Source organism: Ailuropoda melanoleuca, chromosome 14 (genome assembly GCF_002007445.2).
Source record: "Ailuropoda melanoleuca isolate Jingjing chromosome 14, ASM200744v2, whole genome shotgun sequence".
NCBI lineage: Eukaryota > Metazoa > Chordata > Mammalia > Carnivora > Ursidae > Ailuropoda > Ailuropoda melanoleuca.
This window is the reverse complement of record NC_048231.1, coordinates 10,960,288-10,979,147: the sequence shown is the minus strand read 5'-3', so window position 1 is coordinate 10,979,147 and position 18,860 is coordinate 10,960,288. Positions and strand designations below refer to the sequence as shown.

The 18,860-nt window shown below is 38.4% G+C and overlaps 1 protein-coding gene across 1 annotated transcript in view; it reads right to left on the bottom strand.

The window, feature by feature from the left end:
• Positions 1 to 18,860, bottom strand: part of SLC39A9 (solute carrier family 39 member 9) — a 52,599-nt gene that overhangs the window by 31,544 nt on the left and 2,195 nt on the right. Inside the window, exon 2 of the mRNA XM_002917027.4 lies at positions 1,783 to 1,891. Coding sequence (XP_002917073.1) covers positions 1,783 to 1,891 — 109 coding nt within the window. The remainder of the gene's footprint in view (positions 1 to 1,782; positions 1,892 to 18,860) is intronic.

The following is an 18,860-nucleotide window of genomic DNA, read 5'->3' as shown; positions in this document are numbered from 1 at the left end:
CAAACTTTTCTAGTAAGAAACCGATGAAAACCTGTTAAAAATAGATATTCCCAGGGCCCTTCTCTAGAGATTCTGATTTTGTAGTCTAGGTTAGGGACCAGAAACTTTTAAATTGCACCCCTAAAAAAGGAACTTTTCAAGGAAAACAACTGCTACCCATAATTCTTTCTTAGTTACAAGGTCAAGCAAAAAAAATTTTTAATTGTCTATTTGGTCACGATCGGAAAGTTTTCTAGTATACAGAATAGTAATCCCTACACTGAAATAATCACACGTCAGAAAAATTCAAGATGATCCACTGGGATACGAAAGAAAACACAGGTGATGCTTGAAAAACGTGGGGGTTAGGGTGCTGACCCCCTGCGCAGTTGAAACCCACATATAACTTTTGACTCCTCAAAAACTTAACTCTCATACCCTACCGTTGACCAAGAAGCCTTACTGATAACATAAAGTCTTTTAACACATATTTTGTACGTTCTACGTGTTATATACTGTATTCTTACAACAAAGAAAGCCAGAGAAAAGATTAAGGAAGAGAAACACATTAACAGTACTGTACTGAAAAAAGGCCACACGTAAGTGGACCCACATAGTTCAAACCTGTGCTGTTCAAGGGTCAACTGTACTGGTCTTCTACACACATTTACTTTAAATCTTATACTTCAGAATTTTCTATTATAGGTTTGTGTTTTATAATACATACAGTTAATCAGTACAATAGTGCGTGCTTATCTTCCCCCCTCAAGTAGGATGTGTGATCAAAAAAGAGCGGAAACCACTACTCTGGGACTCCTGATTTATTATCTCCTCCCTAAATCTGACCAGTCTTCATCCTCTCTCCTGTTTTGCACTAAGACTCCCACAGTCCTCATATGTAACGTCTGCCGCCACTCTTTGCCTACCCAACACCATTCCTTATGCCTATATCCACACCCCAGGGAGGAGGGCATCATCACTCTGGATAAAGGACACAGTTTTTTTCCTTGACTGAGATCTGAAAAGCTGCCTATTATATTGTATCTACTATGAAATTTGGAAAGTGCCTACCTTTCTAGACTATTCTTAAAGTCCGACTGAGTCCTGGCACTTGAAGATTCCACTCACCAATATAACAGCTGTGATTTTGATCCTTCACAGATGTCTGAAGTTTTGAAGTTTTGTGACAAGCAGTAATCTGATTTTGCTGAGTCACAAATCTAATTCAAGTATGTTTCCAGGTGTGAAGACCAAACTACCTAGCAGGTGAATGGCCCAAGCTGCCTGCCCATTATTTACTCTCACATACCCATGCTGTTCATTCTCTGCTCATTGTCCTTAGGGTCAGGAAAGACTTTTGTCACTTTTTTAGTTCTCCTTTACTGCAGAGATCCTCACCAATTACCTACAAGTTTACTGTCAAGATTCCTTTAAATCCACATGTGTATAATCTGTTTATTTTTTCAACTAAAGAACACTAAAGATACAACTACTATTATGTAGATTTGGGAAGTTTTTAAGTAGGCTTCAAAAAAGCCCTGTCATACTTAGGAAGACTGGAACTCATGCATTATTACAAATAAATCTTAAGTGGTATTCATGAATTAGGGATTCAGTTCACAAACTGCTAAGGATGTGTTCAATGTCAAAGATGTCAGAAGATATGTTTTAAGAACTCTTTCCAGGATAGAATTCTATGGCAAATATGAACTATGTTCAGGAAAAAAACCCCACTAGGCTTCTCCTCTCAACCCTCCATGTCAACAACATATCTCAAAGAAGACCCTCTTCTTTCTCTCTCACCCTCCAGAATATCTTCATAAAGTGCATGTACTCCTTCAGGCACGATGACCGCCAGTGCAGTTCCACAGAGAAGGCCAGCACCCAAAACAGTCACCAGCTTTAGTCGCTCCTGGAAAGAAAACACAAGAAACTGTTGAAAAGATTGATGATTGAGTAAGAAAAAGTTTCTGAAGTATCTGTAATCAAGACCGTGAGCTGCTCATTTGTGAGACCAAAATCTACAATGGCTAGTGAACACGAAACAGGGTCAGCTTCATGAAGAATTAACGCCAATTAAAACAGGGAGATGCCACTTACAGATTTACCAGATTGGCAATGATGTGGGGAACCTTGTCTACTATCCATGACAGGAGAAACGAGCACAACTGTCTGACGCTGGGAGAAATGTAAATTGCTACAACCAATCTGGACTGCTATTCGGCGATTTCAATTTAAAGCCTCAAAAAATGTGAATTCTTGATCCAGCAATTTCATTTCTAGAAATTCATCCTGAGAAAGAACTATGCAAAGATGATCACTGCACTAAGAGTGCAAACCTGAAAATATTCTAAATGTTCGAACAAGGAGATTGACTGAATAAACCATAATACTTTATCACAGTACCACAACTGTCAGCCACTAAACACTATGATTCAGGTCTCTTCATGGACACAGAAAGTCGTGATGCACTGCCATGAGGGAAAAGCTAGTGGCAAACAATATGCACTGATAATCTCATATTTGTCATAAAAAGTATACATATAAGTAGAACAAGTATAAATCAAACATTAACAGATTTTTGACTTTATAATATATAAACATAATACGTTATATACAACTTACAAAATGTATTTGTAACTGAGCGACAATGAACATGTATTACTCATAAAATAAAAAAATATGCTTAATTACTTCAGTACTAAAATGTTCTGCGGATGCCTTTAAAAACTGCTTTACTGGGGCGCCTGGGTGGCACAGCGGTTAAGCGTCTGCCTTCGGCTCAGGGCGTGATCCCAGCATTATGGGATCGAGCCCCACATCAGGCTCTTCTGCTGTGAGCCTGCTTCTCCCTCTCCCACTCCCTCTGCTTCTGTTCCCTCTCTCACTGGCTGTCTCTATCTCTGTCGAATAAATAAATAAAATCTTAAAAAAAGAGAGAGAATATTGTTAAAAAAAAATAAAAATAAAAACTGCTTTACTGAGGTATGACTGAAATACCAAAAGTTGTAGCTATTTAATGTATACAACTTAACGTGTATGGAGGTAAGTGTGTATCTGTGAAACCATCATCACAACCAATGCCATAAGAGATCTATGGTTTTAATCTAACCCAATCTCAATTTTTTTCTCACTACCCAAATTTCTTTGAGCGACTGCCTCCTGACATACAAGATATAAAAGATTACATTTCAAAATTTCTTGAAGCAGCGGTGTACCCTATGTGGCTTCCTGGAGTCTTAGCAGTATGAAAAATGATCCTTAAAACTAAAAGGAGAAAATTAGGTAGGTTGCTTAAAAAAAGTTTCAGTAATTAACGGAGCGATACATACTTCACTTTTCTGTTTCAGTTTCCTTTTTGAGGTTAGAAAAAATAACAGTGGCTGTATTTCACTGACATACTACTGAACTTGTGACTCTGAGGCTAGGGGAATAAATATATAATATACACATACATACAGATACTGTCTCTACGGGAAAATGGGTTCTTAACTGACAGGCTGGCTGAAGCATTACCGCTCCCTCGTTTGGGAGGAAGAAAAGAATCTATATCTCATTGTGTCTCTAGTGAAAATGGGGAAACTACAGTTGCAATGTCAGCACCAACTAATACTTGCCATATAGCGAGAGGGGAATCCCCCGCTCCCTAGCACACAGGCGAGGTCAGTCCTTCATACATTCAGGATGGCCATTATTAGCTACTTATAAATAGAGCATTCTGAATGCATCCAGCAGTTGGAGGACTGGCTTGGGAGGCAGAACTGGCTCCATGTCCAAACTGGTTAATAATTCAGTACTTTAGCTTTTCTTTTGTAAAATAAATATTTTTACATGTCTTATAGAGGAGGCATCAGGAGAAAGTGATTGAAGCATTTTGGAAAAACGACACCAAACCACTGGTGTTACTATTTTAATATTTAATACTGAACTATTCTAAGAGCTTTTGTCTCTTACAAGTTACTAAGCTCATCAAAGCACTGTTAATCATGGCATTCATTTGAGACGAACTGTCAGAGCATGGAGAACACAAGATGGAAAAACAGTTCTATCCTGTGTTAGAGGGGACATGGTATATGACTTAGTCTTTTCATCATTTTCTCTAATGAATACATAAGTCACCCTTTGTTTTAAAAAATTCATGAATGTAAAGTTTTACTCCCCAGGAAGGACAAAAATCATGGTAAATTGAACCAGACTGAGCATACCATTTCATTGCAGGGACTTGGTTTCAGAACTCCACAATTCAAACTAATGAATAAATTGCTAGGGAAGAAAACTGTCCTGTCAGCATTTTGACTATGACTATGCTCTACTTTGGGAAATGGAAATGAAAGATGCCCCTGCCTTAGAAATTAAGGGAAGATGGGAAGTGATGAAAGGAATGCACTTAAAAGAGAAAGAGCAGAGCGCCCTCAAGAATTACTTGGGTGGCAGCTCACATCATACACATGAATTAATTCTTGACGGATTATACTTTAATATAAAATCTAGAACTCAGAAACTTCTAGACGGAAGAGTATTTTTGCAATCTTGGTGTTGGCAAAGTTTCTTAGCAAGGACACACACAAAAAAAGAATTTAAAACATCTGCTGATCCACTAAGAAAATGAACAGACAAGCTACATACTGGAAGAAAATATCTACAGCACATGTATCTGTAGTGGATGCTGTGGTAACACTGCCCACATCCACCTCCTCCAGGTTGGAGACACCTGTTCCCCTAGCTGCTGGGGGTGTTGCCTATTGATGGCTCACAGCTGAGTCACTCTGAGGACCTGACCTTGGGCCAAAGGGTACTAACCTAAGGCTATATTCCCTCTCGCAGGGCAGTTCACATCCCATGACTATTCCCCTGGGTTGTATGGAAGGAGGTACAAAGCCACGTCCCCTTGCCTCAATTCCAGATATCTCTGAAGAGCCATCCAGCTTCAGAGCAAGGTGAGCTGAGGCCTCTATTATAACCGAGTTACAGTTCAACTTCTCCATCTGCTTAATCCTACTCATTCTTTCCCAGGTGTTCCCCAATAAACCTCCTTTCCCAAGAGCACTCCCCCATAAACTTCCTGCATGCAGCTCTCCTTCTCAGAGTCTGTTTTCTGGGGAACCCTATCTAAGATACTGATAAAGGGCTTGTGAAATATAAAGAACTTCTGCAATTTTCACAGCTCAGTAAGAGGCAAAAACAAAAAACCCACACAACAAAAAAGGGTAAAATATTGAATAGATACTTCACCAAAGATACAGGAATGTCCAACACGCCCATGAAAAGATGTTCAGCATCTTTACTCACAGGGAAAATGCAAATCTAAACTATAAGATACCTCCTTACACCCACCAGAATGGCTGAGATTAAAGGCTGACAACACCTGGGGCGCCTGGGTGGCACAGCGGTAAAGTGTCTGCCTTCGGCTCAGGGCGTGATCCCGGCGTTATGGGATCGCGCCCCACGTCAGGCTCCTCTGCTATGAGCCTGCTTCTTCCTCTCCCACTCCCCCTGCTTGTGTTCCCGCTCTCGCTGGCTGTCTCTATCTCTGTCAAATAAATAAATAAAATCTTTAAAAAAAATAAAAAATAAAAAATAAAGGCTGACAACACTAAATGATGGCAAAGATAGAGAGCAACTGGAACTCTCGTGCATTGCTGCTGGGACCATAAAATGATACAAACACTTTGGAAAACCATTAGTCTCTTATCAAGTTAAACCAGCAATTCCACTTTTGGTATTTTCCAAGAGAAATAAAAATGTATGTTCATAAAAACACTTGTACAAGTATGTTCATAGGAGCTTTATCAAAAATAGGCACAATTTGATCAGACATCCACCAACAGGAGAACGTACAAACAAACTACGGTATACTCATACAATGGAATACCACTCAGTAACAAAAAGGAATAAACTGCTGCTACAGACAGCAACCCGATGAAGTTCAAAAACCTTCTTCTGATGTTTGAATGAAAGAACCCTTACACAAAAGAGTTACTTACTGTCTGAGTCCATTTATATAAAGTTTAAAAGCAGGCCAAACTAACCCTTGGCAAAAGAAATCAGAACAGGGGCTGCCTCCAGCAGAAAGTGTTAGTGTGAGAACATAGTGGCCAGAGGTATTAACATTAACTAGAAAATGACACTGGGGGCGCCTGGGTGGCTCAGTTGTTAAGCGCCTGCTTTCAGCTCAGGTCATGGGGATTGAGCCCCGCATTGCATCGGGCTCCCTGCTCAGCGGGAAGCCTGCTTCTTCCTCTCCCACTCCCCCTGCTTGTGTTCCCTCTCTCGCTGCCTCTCTCTCTCATAAAGAAAAATCTTAAAAAAAAAAAAAAAAAGAGAAAATAAAAGAAAAGAAAATGGCACCGGGTTATTTTTTTTAGGATGATGGAAATATTCTAAATCTTGACTGGGACATGAGGTACATTTGTATACATTTGTCAAAATTCATCAAACTGCATTAAGATAGGTACCTTTTACTCTACAAAATTATGTATCTATAAAAAATTACCTAGGTACTAATTTACTCAGCCAGAACCCTTGAAAGGATTCATTTTAGAACTATTCAATTGTAACAAAGCTTCTTCATGGCAGCTCTTTGAAACCAAGCTTAGAGTCTATGTAGAATACTAAAAGGCACTTCCAAAATTTTTTCTTAAACAATTCATCTGTCATTCAGACATTCCTTTAAAATCATTCCTCACAATATTATGTCAAAGACTGCACAGAAAAACCAGTGGTATTCGCCATTCTGGACCAATCCACAAACTCACTAGGCACTTACCAAGTGCTTTAGAATACTCTACGTCGGTGTCATGTGAAGTACTATAGAGACAAGATTTAAAAAGCAGGAGCGGAGGTGAGTTCTTGAGGCTTGCATACTACAAAACTAAGTTGCAGGTGAAGTAGTACCATGTTAGATAACTGAGGGTCACATGCCGTCTAGAATAACTTAGACATCTGCAAGCATTAAGAAAAAAACTTTCAAATCCATAAAGAAAAAAAATAATTCTCCTAAACTGCTGCCTGATCCAAATTTTTAGAAAGACACAGTAAAAATTATTTTAAGGGACACCTGGGTGGCTCAGTTGGTTAAGCGGCTGCCTTCAGCTCAGGTCATGGTCTCGGGGTCCTGGGATCGAGTCCCACATCTGGCTCCTTGCTCAGCAGGGAACCCGCTTCTCCCTCTGCCTGCCACTCCCCGTGCTTGTGCATGTGCTCTCTCCTTCTCTGGCAAATAAATGAATAAAATCTTTTAAAAATTATTTAAAAAATTATTTTTGTTTTATTAATCTTTAGATGCATACTTTAAAAAGAGGGATACTAGCTACCAAAGTTATCAACACAGAATCCACGTTTAGGAACTGGAAGAAAATGTAAAAAATCATCCTCTTGGGGTGCCTGGCTGACTCAGTTGGTTCAGTGTCTGCCTTTGGCTCGGGTCATGATCCTGGGGTCCTGGGATTGAGCCCCGCATCGGGCTCCCTGCTCAGTGGGAAGCCTGCTTCTCCCTCTCCCTCCCTTTCTCTCTGTGAAAAAATGAGTAAGTCTTTTTTAAAAAATGATCTTCTTTTGATATAACAGATGATGAATCAAAGGCCAAAGGTGAAAAATAATTTGCTCAAAGATCCCATGGCTAGGCTACTTAGTGCTAAGGACATGATTAGATTTGACAATGCACTCTGTTGCCCTGTGCATTCCAAGACAATGTTCATCACATGGCACAATACATACAATTCATTATACAAAATTTTCTTGTACCTTTCTGAAGAAAGGTAACATTCAATCATACAACCTCTTTAAATAGTGTGAGCCAGCAGAATCCCTAAACAACATCAAGAGGAAAACCAAAATTATAATTAGTTATAATTGTTCTCTACTGACAGTTTCTAAAGCTCCATGGCAAAGCAGAAGGACAATGTACCAAGCTTTTCCTAAGGTTTTATTTCTTCAATGTAGAAGACTATTCTTCATTCTGAGATTATGTCCTACCTGCTTTTTCATCTTAAAATGTTCTCTCTTAAAAACTGATGGTGACAACAGCTTTTATTTTTAGTGTCCTTACTCTGCAAAATTAAAAGCAGGCAATCCTGTGTCAGTTTTCCCTATTATGAAAAATATTACTGGTCTGTGAAACCCAAAAGCCTGGAAAACCCTGACCTCCAGTGTAAACATGAGATCTGTATTATAATATCATAAACAAATGTAGAAACAAACAATTTGAGAAAATGTAAGAAGAGATCAAGGTAAACGTGAGTAAATCATCTGTAGTTTTATAAAACCTCTTTGGAGGAAAGACAGTGTGAGCTAAAATTACTACATTATGTTCTAGTTCCTGTTGAAATTGAGTAAAGCACATTTATTTACCAAATGAAGTTAAACATCCACTGAATACTATGTTTGTCCTTACCCCACAATTTTAGGTTCTGTGAGGGAAAAGATTTTTGTTTTTAATTTACTGTTCAATGCTCAGCAGTTAATAGGACAGAAACTGGTATATAACAAATTCTCCCTAAATATTTACTGAAAGAATGAATTAAATGCCCAGCGCCATGCAAGGCCCCAGGGACTTGGCATCCCCCATTTCACTGGCTCTAGTATCAACAGATACACAAATGTAGTGCAACTTCTCTAGGCCCGGGATATGGGCCTAACATATTCCTTACAAGTGTAACCATATCAAGAATCTTCAGTGGTTAGCTGCTTTGGAATTTATGCTTTAGCTCAAGGGGTATTCAAGTACATATAATAAAGAACCATAATGGGATTCCATTATCGTAGATGCGAAGCAATGCTGTCATTTGTCTCGTTAATCCAAATATCTTAAATGACATCTATTCTTTTTCCCAAGGAGCTCAGAACCTTGTTCAGTCACTACTTCGATCTTCAACAAAGCAATACAAGATTATTCATCCTCCATAACTTTTATGAGCTAGGTAAATGTCTACTAACCTTCTCAGGGTGACTAATACTACAGAGGTAACACTTGTAATGACAAAAAGAATCAGCAGTCAAAAGATAAGCATCAGTGTCACGGGTTGTGGCTTCCATTTTTATTTTCTAAAAACGTCTTAACTACCTAAATTATTTTAGATGCAATCTGATTTGTTTCAAGCACCAGAGATGTGGCTCCGTGTTACTTGCATAGCTGTATTTTTTCACACAGCTTCACAACTTGGGATTCAATCTCAAAACTGTGTATATGTCAAAGTTAAAATGCTGGCAGGTTCTCTCCTTTGCTTATGGTAAGTCACTATAAGGATGTATCTGAATGAAGAACTATAAATTCCAAGTGTGGTTAAAGACAAAAACAGAGTTCTCAGAGCAATAGCTTCTGTCAGAGAAGTGACACATTTGCTCAAGAGAGGCAAGAACGATGCAGTGCCATTGGTTCTATGTCATTTCATTCTATGGTCTCACAGCTGCAGCTTGATTGAGCCAAAGGACTGACCAGATGTATTAATTAAAACAGCTTGTATTCCATGCCATTCACCATCAGCGTCAAGCTTTGAAATCAGTTTAATTTTCTTGGCAAACACCAACATAAATGGTTTTTCTTTCCTTGCTCAGAGAAAAAGTCAATAAATTATTTCGTTTGATGAAATATAAGCCAATAATTGAAAAGCTTATAATATTTAAAAGTTTATTCAAGTCTCCCTTGTACCACGCTCATTTTGGTACTGACAGCATCAACTACAGTTTTCTAAAAAATTAAAGATGCCTCTCTTATTATAAGACTGCTCCCTTCAAAGCTCTAGGCACTGAAGAGACGAAAGATCCTAGGGTATACAGTAACTCATGTTCATGCAACAAAGGCCATCTCCATAATCTTACAAACCTACCTCAAGGAAATACTTCCTACTGTCAATTTAGCTGCTGTATTACCTGCTGTTAGTCGTCAGGAATAGGTAATGAAGAAAACTCAAATGTGAACTTTGTTCTTCAAGTTCTGACAACTGAGACAAGATGTCCAAAAGTTTCCTCCCTCTAAGTTGTAGCAGTGACCCTGAGTAAGTTCAGCATCCTCCTCTGGAAGAAGGGGATACGCCCGACACCATTACTATTATCATACAGGAGTGGGACATCAGCACCCTAAGCACAGAGCAACGGTCATTATTACTTATCTCTAACATCATTAGCAGCATGTAGAAAGGGCTTCTAAGCCCCCCCTTCGCAAGAATAACAACTCAAACCCCAGATACTTGGATAAAAATTCAACAAACAATGCTCTGATATTTGCCATTTTTCCAGTGGCATATAGGCTCCCCCTTTCCTAATTCATTTGACATAGAGATAAGAACAAGCAATACTTTATTACTGCCACTTCCTCCAATTTTGGAAAACAAGACTAATTTTTTTAAGAGTTTTTCCAAACATAAAAGAACAAAGGATAAATGGAAATCCCATAAAACTGTTCAGTGTGACTACAAAAACACAAACAAAAACCCCCTGGGAAAGAACCTGGGAAAACACTGGTGATACATATTATATTATTTACATGTAAGAAGTTTAATTGACCTGAGAAAATTAAAATAAGAAAAATACATTTTCCTTGGGACTCCTGGGTGGCTCACTCAGTTAAGGGTCCAACTTTTGATTTTGGTTCAAGTCGTGATCTCTGGGTCGTGAGACTGAGCCCCACGTAGGGCTCATGTGGTGCATGAAGCCTGCTTAAGATTCTCTCTCCCTCCACCCCACTCCCCCTAAAAATTATTCCTTCGTCAAATTAGCAAAGTTTAAAAACTTAACAATAATAGTATTCAATGTTTGTGCGAATACAATGTCATTTGCATTTATTGGAAAAAGATGCATTTTTTAAAAAAACCTCAAAATACAGACTGAGAACCTTCTTAAGAACATTGGTGCCCTTTGACCTTGTCATTCTACTCCTAAGGAAATAATCTGAAATATGTTCATAGCATTAGACACAAAAACATTCATTCAACACTTTATCATGGCAAAAATGTGAGAACAAATTAAATACACAGTAAGAATTTCTATGCATAAAATAACTGAGTGTAATTAAAACATTAAAAAATGCCTAGAACACATTTTTAGTAATAAAAGAAATGCTTATGTTATACTACCTGGTAAAAGAAGGGAGAATGTAAAATTATACATAAAACATAATTAATCATGTTAAAAATGCAAACAAATAGAAAAAAAAGAATGGAAAGAAATAAAAAATGTTACTAGCAATTCTCACTGGACAGTGGGATAACAGATGATTTTATTTTCCTTTTACAGATTATCATATTTTCTAAATTTTCACAAAAAGCCTCTACTATACAGCCAAGCTTTAAAAAAAATTTTTTTTTTTTGTTCAGGGATTCTTGGGTGGCTCAGTTGGTTAAGTATCTGCTTTCGGCTCAGGTCATGATCCCAGAGTCTTGGGATCGAGTCCCGCATCAGGCTCCTTGCTCAGTGGGGAGCCTGCTTCTCCCTCTGCCTGCTGCTCCCCGCTTGTGCTGACAAATAAAATCTTTAAAAAAAAATTGTTCATTTATTTAGAGGCTGTACAAATAGCGGCTGTGAACTTAGTAAACAGTATCCTCATCTATAAACAGGGTAAGAATTCTTCCTTCTCAAGGTTACTGTTAAAATCAATAGAGAACTTGACACATAAATTAACACTGTAGCTATTATTACTATTAATTATTGTAATGTGGTCAGATTAGAGAGCACAATGCCCTTAATATTGTACACTTGGAAATGTTTTCCCCTTTATTAAGTGGTTCTAAACAACCGCACTTTGACGTTCTGTTATAATTTGAAATGTTTTCTAGTCTCCCCCTCCTGTCATGTTGTGATGTATTTCCTCTACTTGTTCCCCCACCCCTTCTAAGTTTGCCGTTTCTAGTTTTCAAAGAGCTTAGAAATCAGTCCAGCCCAGAGGTTACAGACTGGCAACTCATAAATATGGGTTTTGGGGCCCACAGAGTGATGTAACAATATTTGACTTTGGAGCCAAAATGTAAAATTGAAACCATTTCATGTAAAAACCCTGGTTTCCAGCTTCTGAAAAGTAGGATGATTTGGCCACACCAAGACACACATTGTTCAGGTGACCACAGTTCTCGCCACTCCCTCATGACTCCCAGGCACTGACACTCAAGCTCAGCTACCAGGTATCGTGGCACTTCAACTGTTTTATCTTACTCCAGGCCTGATTCACTGTTCAGCCTTAGTGGTTATTAACTTTTAATACCCATTACCTAGTTGTATTAGTCAGGGTCCAATCAAGAAAGAGAAATCGTAATTTGAACAGAGAAAGTTTAAAACAGGGGACAGAATAATGAGAAATTAAGTAGTAGGACAGAACTCTAAAGAATATAAGAATAGCAGATAAAAGGAGTGCCTACTGTAGGACTGAGGTAAGAGTGGTCAAGTAGAGGTCCTATGTGGGCGGAGAGCCAAACCCTGCTGGAAAGGGCATGGCTGGGGCTCAATAAAGAGCAGTAAAAGGTTCTGGGACCAATTCTGATACCTGTGTGTGTGTTGGGGGGGTCCCCCCACCAAGCAATGCCAGGACACCAGTTGCGCGTACCACAATCCAACTTAATTCTAACACTATCTGCTTGGAGACATCAGATCCCACAGGTTAAGGGTTCAGTCGTGTAAGACTGCGCCCCACCTTCCTGAAAGAAAAATTCAACTGCCTCCATTTTGACCTCAACCTTTCTAACTGAGCAAGTTCTTCTTTTCAGCTTATTTATCTCTTAACTGTGGCAAAAGACCCTGTAGGCAAATCATTCCCTGGCAGGAACCAAAACTACACCCTCGAACAGTAAGGGCTTCCCTGAGCCAGCAACACCCTGTATAACTGACCCCAAAACAGAGATTGACCTGATGGTCTCCTGCTCACCCGCACGTACCCACTGAGCTTTATCCCACATTTTCCTCACATACACATGGACGTATTTTCAGCACTCTGGAGAGACCGTCTTTGAGCCGTTAGTCCGTGGTCTTCCTGGTGTTGGCCTCACTGACATAAACTCCTTTCTTGTTTCACCATCACTCGTCTCTCTGCCTTCGGGTTTTGTCAGCAGCAAGTGGCCGAACCTGCTGTGTCTGGGACCCCCTGGAGCCGGGTGTCTTGTGCCCCTGCGCCCTGACTACATTCAGACACTAGAGCAAGTCCAGGCTGTCACCTATGTTTCTGACTGACTGACCGCCTCTCCTTGGGTTTGATTCATCTGCTACAGTGGCTCACAGAACTCAAAGAAACATTTTACTATTAGATTAATTGGTTTATTATAAAAAGATATAATTCAGATACAGGCAGATGGAAGAGATGCACAGGGCCAGGTATGGAGAAAGGGCACAGAGCTTCCATGCCCTCTCCGGGCGTAAAAAACTCTCCCAGCATCTCCACGTGTTCATCAACCTAGAAGCTCTCTGATCTCTGTCTTTCTGGGTTTTTTATGAAGGCTTCATTACATAGCCAAGATTGATTAAATCACTGGCCATTGGCAATTGATTTAACCTCTGGCCCCTCTCCCTTCCTGGTTGGGAATAAAGGTTCCAACTTTCCCATCACATGGTTGGTTCTCCTGGCAACCAGCCTCCAACCTTAGGTTACCTAGGGGCATTCTAGAAATCATCTCATTCACATGGCAAAAGACACCTTTATGGCTCTCATCACTTTGGAAATTCCACCAGGTTTAGGACCCCTGTGCCAGAAATAGGAAGACCAAATCTATATTGATTATAAAGCACGATATTAGAGGCAAAGAAGTTTCTGTGGTGCCACACTAGCGGAACTTGCTGGAAATCTGCACTCTTGGCTGTTGGAGAAAGCTGTTCATGGGAATGTATCTTACTGGAGAGACTCTCCTATCCTATAAAACCACCCAAGGCAGGGTGGTGCTAGTGAGTACTGACTGCTGGGTGCGGAGAAGTATGTGTTCAGCAGGAGCCTACGGCTTGAAAACCTGCCTGCGGCGCGGGAGCTGGGCCCTGGAGAAGCCCGGCTGGAGGCCAGAGAAGCCAAACGTGTATGCTGCAGGAGCCTGCACTGGGGAAGCTGGGCACTGGGAAGGCTGGCTGCCTGTGCTGTAAGAACTGTTGCCAGAATAGTTGCCAAGGAGCAAGCATGGACCAAGAAGGAAAAACCCTTCCTCTTACAACTTCTCTCCGGTATCCTCTACTGTGCCAGCTGGCAAAGGAAAAATACTTGAAGGGCCCAGGTCCATTTCTGCAGAGAAATCAATGAAGAGTAAATTTGACGCTGAGAGGCAATAAATTGATAACTGGCATACTAACCTACCAGAATTACCAAAAAAAGATACAGAGAAGCCAAGTGACAGCCAAGAACAGAAGAGAGCAAGTAAAACGCTTGCTCTTCAGACTACATATTTAGCTACTCAGACTTTTCTGGTGGACAAGTTCTACACAAAAGAGGTGCTACCAATATTCTCCTTCATCTCTAGTATAATAATTGATATTTATTAAGTACTTACCATGCCAAGCATGTTCTATTATAATCACCTCACATGTATCAATTCATTTAATCCTCACAACAATCCTATGAGATTATTATGTTGACTTTACAAAAGTTCAAGTAATTTGCCCAGGCTCACAATAGGCAGCATACGGCAGAGCCACAATCTGAATCTACATAATTTAGCTCTAGAATCTATACTCTTCTTTTTTCTGTATTTCAATTCAACTTCGTTAACATATAGTGTAGTATTAGTTTCAGGGGTAGAATTTAGTGATTCATCAATTGCATATAACACCCAGTGCTAATTACATCTAGTGCCCTTCTTAATGCCCATCAACCAATTACCCCTTCCCCCACCTACCTCCCCTCCAGCAACCCTCAGTTTGTTTCCTAGAGTTCAGTGCCTCTTATGGTTTGCCTCCCTATTTTCATCTTATTTTTCCTTCTCTTTCTCTATAATCATGTTTTGTTTCTTAAATTCCACATGAGTGAAATCATATGGTATTTATCTTTCTCTGACCAACTTACTTCGCTTAGCATAATACCCTCTAGGTTCATCCCAGAATCTATACTCTTAAACACAATGCTAAACTGCTTCACTACAAAACCCATTTCATTGTTTCATTTTTTGCTTTTAGCACCCATCCTGTTTCCCCAATTTGCCTTTGTCAAATGCATGAAGAATTAATGAAAGAAACATACAAGGTGCAGAAGCCAGGGTATAATTTTTTGGTTACTAGAAAACTGACCCCCAGAGAAATATAGGGCTTGCAAAAGATAGTATGATGTACTTACCTAGTAGTTAACCCCTGAGACCTCATCACTTAAAAATCCATATAACTGGGCCAGAAGAATTTCCAGAGCAACTGATAGCTATTTCTATTTTATTTTATTCTATTTTATTTCAGTAAAATTAGGCATTCAGTATTAGTATTTGAGGAGGATTGAGACTTCTAGAATTCTGTCATAGGTTTTAAGAAATACTTGTACTTATACTTAGCATTACTGCTTGTTACCTGGAATTCCAAACTGGGCTATAGAGGATCTTAAACCTAGTTATCATTCAACAAAGTTGTACTTCTACAATTAAAGGAAAGGTTGAGACTGTCACATACAGAAGCATTCCAGAATCCATTTCAGGTCTTCTTCCCTCAAAAAGGATGTGAATTTTTGAACATCACAATTTAGAACTGACTTGACTATGAAGACATCAAGTATGAAATTAATTTTGGATAGTTCAAAATGGGAACTGCTTCAGATTCTAACTTGGCAGGTGTCATTTTAAAGGACATCTAAGACATATTCCACTCTTTCTTAAAGGTTTCAATGCTATTTGAAGACGGTTTACCTCTGTAGTTTCAATTCTGTTACACTGACAAAACACAAAGTAGGAGATATGCTGGGGAAGGTAGAACGTCAGTGATGTTAAAGATATTTTTAATTGGGGAGCTAATGGAGACAATGTTAGTGGTGTTAAGACATTCCTCATTTGGGGAGCTAAGGTGCCAATTTAGATCCATGGTATTTTCATTCCTTCTTTACAGTGTTCATCAGAAAAAGAAATATCATCTAACAGTCAAGTGCTTTGGATTGGTAATCAAACTGACTTAGTTTCAAATCCCATCTCTACCAGTGTCTACCATATTCTCCGAGCCAGAGCACGCACATTTGTAAAGTGAGGTTTAACAGTCTCTACCTCACAGTCTCCACCTGAAGATTAAATAAGACAATGCCTAGCACTACACAGAAGGGGCTCAATAAGCATTAACTATTATTAATATTATTAAGCAGGTAAGTTTCAATAACACTTATCCATAGAATATCCTAGGGAAAAGACAGTTTCTCAGGAAAATATTCAATATTCAATATTCAATATTCTAGGTTTTATCTAGATTTTATTTGATCCAAATACTTTTATCAAGCAAAGATATTTATGAAACAATAACCTTATAAGACAATAATCTGAGGAGAGGCAAAATTACCGACTGCTTTCCAGACATGGGTAAATTAGAATGCAAAGTGTAAAATGTTTGAATTTAGAAATGAAATCCCAAACAGGCCTAACATTAACATCTACTGCATAACTGGAAGAGAATAAAATGTTAATATACCAGACAATGCAAAAGCCCTGAAAAATGCAACTTTGTCACATCTACTTCAAAAAGTACCAATTGTCGGAGAAGAGCATACTGACTGAACAACTTTGTTCTTCAGACGCAAATGTTTGATTTGTTAGTAACTCAAAGATATCTATTATTGATATCTATTGATATCTATTATTGAATGAGTCAGTTATTATAGTTAGACACAAAACAAAACTTTTTAACACATGAAAAACAAAACAAGGCTTAAAATGAAAATAAATGAAGAAAAGAAAGATAAATATTAAGAAAAATACTATAAAGCAGGGAGAACTAGAGGAGAAGGCTTGGTCTCTCCAAATGGAACATTCATTGTGAATAGGAACGCCAACCACCAAACAAGACCTTTCAGATCCCAAATTGTTGAGAAGTTTCCAGTAACTGGAGAGGGAGATGGAGGACTGTACCCATTATTAGAAGTCTGTTCCAAAATAAAGGCTTAAAAATTATAATTTTGAACAAAGTTCTAAAAATGAAAACCTTAAAGAAGTTTTCATAATCAGTAAGGAGAACAATCCTCAACATTTTCTAAAGTTCTTATTATGTTCCAGAATACAGTCTTGCGCTCATATTAATTCATTACATCCTCACAAAAATCCTATAAGGTCATTTAAAAGAAGAGATTTTGATGTTAAATAGCTTGCTCAAATAGTGACACTGATTTTGAACTACACTACCTGTCCCAGACTGTTCCTGGGAAATTAGTGCATTACTAATACCTTGAATTCTTTATTGAAGTAAGAGCAGCACTACTTTTCATCTGCACACTTACGGGTCCGTACTATTTTGACACATGAAGAATGTGGCATTATAATCCAAACTGGTCTGCAACGAGGAAAGTATGAAATTGAGACAAAGCCTTCAAAAAATTTTATAGAATATGAATACTACAATTATAGGACTAACAGACATGTTACTGGGGAGTATGTCTATTAAATATAATAACACTACATTTGGGCTTATATCTTGTATGTCTTTTTTTCCATTTCATTTTCTTAGTATTTAATTTTTATAAATATACTGGTCGGCAATGCAATGGAAATTAAACAAAAACTAGTCATTTACCAGATAGTTGGAGGAGCACTGCCCTAGAGCTCTGGCGCAAACAGCCTGCTCTCTGTTACCAGCTCTGTGACAAAGAGGAGACATGCTCAGGTAAGTTACAATCCTCAGATAATCAATCTATAACCACGTTGGTCATGGTTTACATTGTAACTTCATTCACCAATCATCTGCTAAGCGGGGTTAATTTTAGGTAACGTTAAATTGTAGATTCTCAATCTACTTACATAGCTTTATCCTTTAGAGTCAAAGACACTGCTCATTACCAACTGAATCTAACATCCTAAGATAGTGCTAAACTAATGGTTCCAACTCCTTTACCACACGGGACTTCCTTTGTGTAAGTATGCTTTGGCCTCCTTTACAAGTTTAGTTTTCCTCCTTCCCATATGCTGAAGAAGAGAGTATCTTGATTATCAGTTACTCATAAGTGCTTTCAAGAATCAGAGATTTCTCTTCCTTTGTTTTAGAAATCATTTAGGCATAAAGGCAAAGTCACCAGGTCAAAAAGCAAGGAAGAAGTTACAAAAGCATCAAGAAAGTTGGTTTGGGGGCAAGGAATGTTGAAGAAAGTGACAGATCAATGTCACATAAACCTCTTGATTGGTCAGATATAGCAGGTAGGCACCATTGCTACCGCAATTTTCAGGTTATTTAATTTTAACTCATTTCTAAATACTAATCCTGCCATAATTAATGTTTTTTTTTTAACTTTTATTCCTGCTCTGAGAAATTCTGAGGAAAAAAAATATTGAGTGGCAAAACAGCAGCTAGATTAAGAACGTGAAAAAAGAGTGTATCTTTTCATATACACGAAAGTGAACTGCAAAATAAATTAGTTTTATTAGTCTCTTTATTTATAATAACACCAGTCCTTAAGAAAAGCCAGATTTCCTTAAAAAGTAAAGTTGTTTAGCCAATGTAGGAGCTTGGGGAGCTATTTTCTAAGAGTAGAAACTGTGAATAAACTTTATTTTTTACAAATTTATTATCTCACTAGTTTCACGATACATCAATCTATAATAATATAATCTGTCTAGAAAAAATGTTTAATTTCTAAAAGACAGAAAACATCGATTGAATTCTAAAATGTCTAAGTTATATATAACTTCCATTTTTATTCTAACAGCTCAAAATGCACTGTTGCTGCTGTAGTAATAAACAGATATCTTGAATGTGATTTACAGAATTTGAAGGCCTACAGCTGGAAAAGACCACTTGACCATCAATTCAAAGAGCCATAAATGACA